Genomic DNA, 9,268 nt, shown 5'->3' with positions numbered 1-9,268 from the left:
ATAGAAATCTTTTCCTTTGTCTTTTGGGTTATAAAACATGATGTTTTTGCTGATGTTAGTTAGTTGTTCCTACAGCCTGCGTGCTGCCTGAACTGCTCCTGCCTTTGCAAATGCAGCGCTTATACTTGACCTGTGATCAGATGAATAAATCTACCAGAACGAGAGAAGTAGTTTGGCTGAATTCTTCCAGACGTCCCCATCCAGGCTTCCAATTTTTGAACACGAGCCTCTCTTTTGAAATTACTAACAGGGGGGGGGGGGGCAAAGTCTGTGATACGTGTAAGAATTGTCTCTACTTTATTTTAAACGGTTGACTTAAGGTTTCTCTCGCTTTGCTTCTCAGGAACGATGATGACCAGCCGCAGAGAGGTGAGAGAAGTTCTGATGGGTTTTCTTATGAATGAATACGTTTCTCAGTGGAATTTAGAAAAGTACATTTACTGCAGTACCCTGAATGTACTTACACTCAAGCTAAAGGACTTTCACTGTGCAGGGATCACTTTCACTTTTGAACACATGTAGCTGCAAACACCTTTATACCTTTAATTAAGTTTGGTTTTGAATGCAGGACTTTTACTTACTCAGTATTGTACTTTAACTCAAAAGTGTGAAGCTGTGTGTAGCTGTTGTTATGAATGGCTTTTGCACGTCATGCTGATTTTACCTCCCCTCCCCCCCAAGACATGAGCAGAATTAGTGCTTTGTTGAAATAGAAAAATAAATATTAGTATTGAAGTTGAAGATGTTCTCCATTGTTTCATGCTTTTTGAGAATTATAAAGTTGAACCAGCTGAAGACGCACATTCTTCCCTTCCTTCAGTGTTGGGGAGGAACTTCTTCATTCACCTGGCGGGAAAAACCATCGGCGCTCATCGAGACTTGGTCACGTATCTGACATCCAACGGCAAAGTCGAGGTGGAGTCCTGGGCAGAGAGCGACTTCCTGGTGGTCTTCTGTCCCGTGGTTTCACGAGTCGGAACGGACATCGAAGCGGCGCTGAGCGACAACTCGGGTAGGAAAGACCTCCGTGTGCTACCCCCCCGTCCCTCCAAAATAACCTAAACATCTGGTAGTTTGTGGCCTTCTGGAACATCCCTGTGTGCCCTCAGTGCTCTCAGAGCTGACGGATGGCAAACCGACGCTTCTGGTGGTGATGCATCACACGTTTGATGCCAACCACGTGGTGGCGGAGAGCAGGAGGCAGGTGAGCGACTCCAGGGTGAGTCTCACCGTGGACTGCCTGTTCCACCAGGGCAAACTCCTGCCGTGCCGACTCAACGACGCCATGTGGCTGCAGGTCGGCGACTTCCTGGGGTTTTCTTTCGGTTCACAGGTACGACGACCTCTTCTGACGCGAAGAGGCGTCCACACGACATTGTGGCAGAAATGAGGGATGTGATGAGTCTCGTTTCTACTAATCATCTGACCGCATATTATTTTGTTTCCTTCTTTCAGATTCCTACCTGGAAAAAGATACCCACCAAATATTGTAAGTGTTGCTTTAACCTAATCATAATAAATCATTCAGTCAGTCTTTTTAGTAAAATATCCCGTATTTTAGGTTGTTGATGAGCTTCAGTGGAGGGAGAGTAGCAAAGCATCTTTCATAGAATCTGGTTTTAGATTTAAGGTACACACCAGAGTACAGTTTGAATATTTCATCCATGCATTCTCATAATGACCACCAGGGGGCACCGCCCTTGTTCCCATAGACGTCTATGAGGAAATGACTCTACTTTTCTCTTGATTCATTCCCTCAGTAAACATTGTAAACACGAGTTTATGGTCTCTATTTTCAAGTCTTCTTCAATACAGTATGATGTTCATTTAGTAAATTAAGGTACATTTAGAGTCAAACAGCAGGGTGTGATTTACCCAAAAAGTTTTACTGTATGGAAGGTTTTCACTGTGGTCACATTTGTTTCCTCCTTACATAAGTTGCCTGTGATGAACCGGAGTTTGGTTCAAACGTCTTTTTTCCTTAATTTCAGGGTGTGCGATAGCAGGAGCCATTGGTTTTGCGGTGCTGTTGGTGGTGATCATAATTTCATCGTCTAAGGAATAGAAGAACAATTTCCGAGAGGATTGCCGTTGACACACTGGAGATGAATTAGTCTCTGACCGATCACAGAAGGAAGCTTTAAATTATATTACTGGGATTTGGCTGAAGGGTTTGATCAATAATATTTTATCTGAGGCAACAATACCGGAAAAAATGAAGGAAGAACCATCATTGAAAAAGCAGCTCACGACACAATAGAGAAATCTGTAGTTTGAACGATTTTTTGTTGGCTGTATTCATTCCAAACTGGTTTTAACCTAATTGTTTGGTGTCAAAACTGTTTACAACGCCGACTGTTGTGTTAAATGTTCATGTTTAAATGTGTCTCACAGTCATCAAATGTTACATTCCAGAGTTAAAACTTGATGTGAATGAATCGTCTGCTGCTTTGTACCATTGAAGATGAAAATGATGTGTTGTTCCTTCATGAAGAATAAAAAGAATAAATAAAGTGGTTGCATCACGTTTTCTGTGACGTATCGTCTTTCTTCACAAACCCTTGAGTCCACGATCTGATGACGGGACCTTTAGACGACTCAGAGCCCGCTTTGCTGATCTGACTGAAACCGTTGAAGGTAAAGTACCGTGACAGGATACCATGAAGAATGTCTGACGTAATGTGTGTACATTAAGCTCTCTCAAGGCTCCATGTGTTTTGTTTGCCACCCTCACCCATATTTTTCTGTTCACTGCATTGGGAAATTTCATGATTGGAAGAATCTAAAAATATGGCGCTATCAGGTATCCCGGTGACCCCCGTAACCCCCGCAGGGCCTCCGAGTTCTTCTGCTGACATGAGAAGCATCAAGGGAAGCAGGATGTGCTTTTTCGTGGTGAATTTGGATAGAAGCCCCCCCGATCCAAAAAAACAGAAATGTCTCATCTCAGACCGGTCAAACGGTTTAACAAAGGTCTCCTTTAACAAAATGAGACTTCACCGAGTTGACGCGTTAATCAAACTGAAGTGTGGAGTTTGGGGACCTCGGCATCGGTCCAATCACCTTCAGCCCGACTGATGAACGTGAAACCAGCTGAGTGGCTTCAGGCCTCTTCGTTAAGACATGGAGATCATCCACAACGAGTGTCCGCAACGTGCTGCTCTGATGCTTCTAATGCTTCATGTGATTGAGTCTGTGCCTAAAACTCATGGGAGTACTGTGTGGAGAAGGGTTACGGTTTATTGCTCATTAGAAGGAGGATATGATCAAAGGTATCAACTTCCCTTCATTATACCGAATTTTATGAAAAGCACTTGGGGAATAACATGTTAAATTCTACTTGTGAAGTCATATCTACTCTGCTCAAAGGTGTTCTACCTGTTATCTCTGTTATATAACAGCGGGGGGGGGGGGGGGGGGTCCATGCAGCACAGCAGCAGCTCTGGAGTTCCTCCCTCCCCCCCCCCTGCGGTGTCTCAGCCACTCCTCTCCCTTCCTCTTGTGTCTAACTGCTTGTCAAAGCAAAAGTGAAAGCAGTCTTACCGATAGGAAGCAGAATCTATTCGTCTGTGTGTTTGAGACGAAAATGACAGAAACCACATCAACTAAATACCAGTCCTTTAAGTAAATAAGCGTCCTGTGAAGCGCCGGGTGTCAGCATGACTCGGATTAACTTTGAAGGTTATAGACCTCTGAGGTAACTCTAGCTGTGTGTGGGGGGGGGGGGGCAAAGTCTATGATTTGTGTAAGAATTGTCTCTACTTTATTTAGACTGTTGACTTAAGGTTTCTCTCGCTTTGCTTCTCAGGAACGATGATGACCAGCCGCAGAGAGGTGAGAGAAGTTCTGATGGGTTTTCTTATGAATGAATACGTTTCTCAGTAGAATTTAGAAAAGTACATTTACTGCAGTACCCTGAATGTACTTACACTCAAGCTCAAGGACTTTCACTGTGCAGTGATCACTTTCACTTTTGAACACATGTAGCTGCAAACACCTTAATACCTTTAATTAAGTTAGGTTTGAATGCAGGACTTTTACTTACTGATATCTGTACCAGCAGGTGTGTTATGAATGGCTTTTGTGCGTCATGCTGATTTTACATCCCCTCCCCCACAAGACATTGTGTTTGTAAAAGAGGTTCGTACAACGATGTATTTGGAGTCTGTCTTTATTTAGCAACTCTGTACAGCAGCCCTGAAGCTCCCGCTCCCCCCACCGACGTCACTTCCTGTTACTTCAAAATAAAACATTCTTTACGCTATTATTCCATAATACCACAGACATGACCAGAATGTTGATAAAGCAAACACCCATTAAAGGAACTATCAGTATGCTTTGTTGAAAAAGAAAAAGAAATAACAGTATTGAATCAAGCTGAAGATGTTCTCCATTGTTTCATGCTTTTTAGAATTATAAAGTTTGGAAATAATTAGCAACCTTTTGAAATATCTGCTGAAACCAGCTGAAGACGCACATTCTTCCCGTCCTTCAGTGTCGGGGAAGACCTTCTTCGTTCACCTGGCGGGAAAAACCAACGGCGCTCATCGAGACTTCGTCACGTATCTGAAATTCAACGGCAAAGTCGAGGTGGAGTCCTGCGCAGAGAGCGACTTCCTGGTGGTCTTCTGTCCCGTGGTTTCACGAGTCGGAACGGACATCGAAGCGGCCCTGAGCGACAACTTGGGTAGGAAAGACCTCTGTGTGCTACCCCCTCCCCCTCCCTCCAAAATAACCTAAACATCTGGTAGTTTGTGGCCTTCTGGAACATCCCTGTGTGCCCTCAGTGCTGACGGATGGCAAACCGACGCTTCTGGTGGTGATGCATCACACGTTCGATGCCAACCACGTGGTGGCGGAGAGCAGGAGGCAGGTGAGCGACTCCAGGGTGAGTCTCACCGTGGACTGCCTGTTCCACCAGGGCAAACTCCTGCAGTGCCGACTCAATGATGCCATGTGGCTGCAGGTCGGCAACTTCCTGGGTTTTTCTTCCGGTTCACAGGTACGACGACTTCTTCTGACGCGTAGAGGCGTCCACACGACATTGTGGCAGAAATGAGGGATGTGATAATTCTCGTTACTAGTAATCATTTATCTTTCTTTCAGGTTAATTTCTGCAAAAGGATATTCACCAAATGTTGTAAGTGTCGCCTTAACCTTGCAAGCAAAATAAATCATTCGGTCAGTGTTTTTAGTAAAATATTCTGTATTTTAGGTTGTTGATGAGCTTCAGTGGAGGGAGAGTAGCAAAGCATCTTTCATAGAATGTGGTTTTAGATTTAAGGTAGACACCAGAGTACAGTTTAAATATTTCAGCCATGCATTCTCATAATGACCACCAGGGGGCAACGCACTTGGTCCCATAGAGGTCTATGAGAAAATTACTCTACTTCTACTCTACTTCATTGCCCCAGTAAACATTGTAAACATGAGTTTGTGGTCTCAGCCTCTAGTTTCAAGTCTTCTTCAATACAGCATGATGTTTATCTAGTAAATGATGGTCCACTTAGAGTCAAACAGACCCTGAGGCAGGGTGTGTTTCACTTAAAAAGTCAACACATTTGTTTCCTCTCTAAATAAGTTGACTGTGATGAACAGGAGTCTGATTCAAGTCTTTTTTTCTTTATTTTATGGTACGCAGTGGAAGTTTGTCTCGCATTGCTGTTGGTGCTGTTGGTGCTGTTGGTGTGGATCAAAAATTCATTGACTGAAAAATGGAAGAAACTATTTCCGAGACGACTGCTGCCGACACACAGATGAATTAGTCTCCCACTGATAACAGAAGGAAGCTTCAAATAATAAATACTGGGTTTTGGCTGAAGCGTTTGATCAAGAATATTTTATCTGAGGCAACAATAATGGGGAAAATGAAGGAAGAATAATGCTTAAGCCAGTTCAAACTTGCTGTGAATGAATCACCTGCTGCTTTGTACCATCGAAGATGATGATTATGAGTTGTTCCTTCATGAAGAATAAATAAAGTGGTTGCCTCACGTTTTCTGTGCCTTTGTCTCTGCTGTGGACGCCGACGTATCGTCTCTCTTCACAAACCCTCGAGTACACGATCTGATGACGGGACCTTTAGACGACTCAGAGCCCACTTTGCTGATCTGACTGAAACCGTTGAAGCTAAAGTACCGTGACGGGATACCGTGAAGAATAAGAATAAGAAGCTCTCACAAAACCAGTCGGGCATTCAGAGAACGCCGCTCTCGCGTCCGTCATTGCACACGTTGAATTCTAGTTGTGGTTGAAACTCGGAAAGAAATGAAGATGCCAAGACAAAAAAATGACCAACATAAGTCAAGAGATATAAATCTCTGATCATTGTACTTTGACCTGATAACCAAAGTAGAAATGGGTATGATAGTTTCAGTTTCTAAACTCGTAAAGTCAGATATCCTTTGTTCCACCTGTTATCTCTGTGGTATGACATCCAGGAGGGGGAGGCCCATGCAGCACTGCAGCAGCTCTAGAGTTCCTCCCTCCTCCCCCCCTGCTGTGTCTCAGCCACTCCTCTCCCTTCCTCTTGTGTCTAACTGCTTGTCAAAGCAAAAGTGAAAGCAGTCTTACAGAGAGGGAGCAGAATCCATTCGTCTGTGTGTTTGAGACGAAAATGACAGAAAACATGTCCTTGAGGTAAGTAAGCGTGCGTGAGCATGGCTCGGTTTAACTCTGCGCGTTATAGGCTTCTGAGGTAACTCCAGCCGGGGAGGAGAAGAGTCTGTGATACCTGTAAGAATTGTCTCTACTTTATTTAGACTGCGTTAACTTAAGGTTCCTCTCTGTTTGCTCCTCAGGGACGATGACCAGCTGCAGAGGAAAGGTGAGAGTTTTAGATTTAAGGTACATACCAGAGTGCAGTTTGAATATTTCAGCCCTGCATTCTCTGCATTGACCAGCAGGGGGTCGACTCCTCTGGTCCAATAGAAGATGAGAAAATGACTCTACTTCTCTCTTGATTCATACCTTCAGTAAACCTTGTAAGCAGCTTATGGTCGCAATCTCTAGTTTCAAGTCTGATGGGTTTTCTTATTGATTAATACGTTTCTCAGCCATGACATATGCGTTTTGCTTGCTTCGTCCTGGTCGGTAGCGGACAGTGTAATCGAAGACTGCTCGGGCACCCAAAGCTGTTTTGTAGCTCCCTGTATTGCACAAGCCAATCGGCATCCTTTGAAACTCAAAAATGCCAAAGGGGGTGCAGAAGGCCGTCTTCATCTGGTCCTGCTCTGTGAATGGAACCTGATGGTGTCCGCTGGCCAAGTCCAGGGTGAAGAACCACTTGTGCAGATATCTTAATTTTACAAATGTTACCGGGTATATATTCCACGTTTAGACACAAATATTTACTATTGTAAAAAATACAAATACAACATTTTCATGATGGGGCCACGTCTCAATAGCCCTTTATGGACCATCCGCCCCAGCCCACCGTCCCAGGTTCCAGATCCAGCTCAGGTATGGATGCTTCTTGCTCCATCCAGTAGCTGGTCCCTCTCAGACCGCAGCTGTTGAACTAAGTCCTTCAGTTCTTGAAGCTCAGTAGCCATGGCAGGCACGACCCAACAGAAAAGACCACAGCAGCGGCGGCACTGGTGTTTGACATGTCCCTCGATTTGTGCACATTGCTGTTTTGCCTTAAAAAACGTAAAATGCTTTTTAAGAATTAGTAATAAGTTTGTAAATGCTTAGAGACCTTTTCTAATGTCTGCTGAAACTAGCTGACTTCCCTTCAGTGTTGTGGAAGACCTTCTTCGTTCACCTGGCGGGAAAAACCACTGGCGCTCATGGAGACTTGGTCACGTATCTGAAATCCATTGGCAAAGTCGAGGTGGAGTCCTGCGCAGAGAGCGACTTCCTGGTGGTCTTCTGTCCCGTGGTTTCACGAGTCGGAACGGACATCGAAGCGGCCCTGAGCGACAACTTGGGTAGGAAAGTGTGCTACCCCCCCCCCCCCCAACCCCCTCCAAAATAACCTAAACATCTGGTAGTTTGTGGCCTTCTGGAACATCCCTGTGTGCCCTCAGTGCTGACGGATGGCAAACCGACGCTTCTGGTGGTGATGCATCACACGTTCGATCCCAACCACGTGGTGGCGGAGAGCAGGAGGCAGGTGAGCGACCCCAGGGTGAGTCTCACCGTGGACTGCCTGTTCCACCAGAGCAAACTCCTGCACCCGTGCTCCCTCAACAACGCCATGCGGACGCAGGTCGGCGACTTCGTGGGGTCACAAACCCTCAAGTCCATGATCTGTTCACAGGTACGGCGACTGCTTCTGACTCTGATGAGGCACAGTCAGCTACTGTCGTTACTACAAATCATGTGACCTCAAATTATTTTGTTTCTTTCTTTCAGGTTACTTCCTGTAAAAAGTTGCCCATCAAATTTTGTAAGTGTTGCTTTAACCTTGCAAGCAAAATTATTAATTCTGTAGTGAGAGTATTTTTGGTAAAATATCTCGCCTTTTAGGTTCCTCATGAATGATACAATGTGGCTTTAGATTTAAGGTACACACCAGAGTGCAATTTGAATATTTTAGCCCTGCATTCTCTGTTCTGACCACCGGGGGGCGGCTCTGTGAGAAAATGACTCTACTTCTCTCTTAATTTGTTCCCCCACTAAACATGTAAAGATGAGTTCATGGTCTCAGTCTCTAGTTTCAAGTCTTCTTCGATACAGAATGATGTTCATTTAGTAAATTATGGTCCATTTAGAGTCAAACAGACCACAAAGCAGGGTGTGATTCACCTAAAAAGTCTTATTTTAGTGGATGTTTTCGCTGTGGTCACATTGGTTTCCTCACTAAATAAGTTGACTGTGATGAGCTGGAGTCTGATTCATGTTTTCCTTTATTTTAGGGTACGTGGTGGCAGTTTGTCTTGTGGTGCTGTTGCTGCTGTTGGTGGTGATCATATGTGTATTGAAATAGAAGAGAAATGTCTGAGAGGACCACCGCTGACGCACTGATGAATTAGTCTCTTACCAATAACAGAAGGAAGATATGAATTATATTACTGGGTTTCGGCTGAAGTTTTATGAAGAATATTTTAATTGAGGAACAATACGGGGAAAATGAAGGAAGAATAATGCATGTAAAGATACACAAGTTAAGCAAGTGGCTAGATGAGAAAAAGATGGAAGTGAAGAGTCATCATTACAAAATCAGCCCACGACACAAAAGAAAAGTCTGTAAAGAGTTTTTGTTGACTGTAATTATTCCAAACTGATTTTAACTTAATTGTTTGGTGTCAAACTGTTAACAACG

General features: G+C 44.2%; 1 protein-coding gene across 2 annotated transcripts; it reads left to right on the top strand.

Moving 5' to 3' along the window:
* Positions 1-3,435: 3,435 nt before the first annotated feature.
* LOC119194614 (uncharacterized) lies at positions 3,436-6,015 on the top strand. Of its 2 annotated transcripts, none has more exons than XM_062559434.1 (6): positions 3,436-3,697; positions 3,809-3,834; positions 4,466-4,687; positions 4,788-5,002; positions 5,107-5,140; positions 5,642-6,015. In XM_062559434.1, exons 1-6 carry the CDS (start codon positions 3,660-3,662, stop codon positions 5,758-5,760), a joined length of 654 nt encoding a protein of 217 aa, XP_062415418.1. In that variant the 5' UTR covers positions 3,436-3,659; the 3' UTR covers positions 5,761-6,015. The 2 variants fall into 2 exon arrangements, with proteins under 2 accessions (XP_062415418.1, XP_037304700.2); XM_037448803.2 differs by having other exon boundaries at positions 3,443-3,697; positions 4,496-4,687; positions 5,642-6,014.
* The last annotated feature ends 3,253 nt before the right edge of the window (positions 6,016-9,268 follow it).

Source organism: Pungitius pungitius, chromosome 20, assembly GCF_949316345.1.
Source record: "Pungitius pungitius chromosome 20, fPunPun2.1, whole genome shotgun sequence".
Taxonomy (NCBI): Eukaryota; Metazoa; Chordata; class Actinopteri; order Perciformes; family Gasterosteidae; genus Pungitius; species Pungitius pungitius.
The sequence above is the reverse complement of the archived record's forward strand: the minus strand, read 5'-3'. Positions and strand labels throughout refer to the sequence as shown.

What these genes read in the sequence shown, in the direction of transcription:
- LOC119194614 (XM_062559434.1), top strand. Translation starts at nt 3,660, where the DNA reads ATGACTCGGATTAACTTTGAAGGTTATAGACCTCTGAG. An exon ending in GGCCCTGAGCGACAACTTGG is followed by an intron (nt 4,688 to 4,787) that starts GTAGGAAAGACC and finishes GTGTGCCCTCAG; the next exon opens with TGCTGACGGATGGCAAACCG. An exon ending in GTTTTTCTTCCGGTTCACAG is followed by an intron (nt 5,003 to 5,106) that starts GTACGACGACTT and finishes TCTTTCTTTCAG; the next exon opens with GTTAATTTCTGCAAAAGGAT.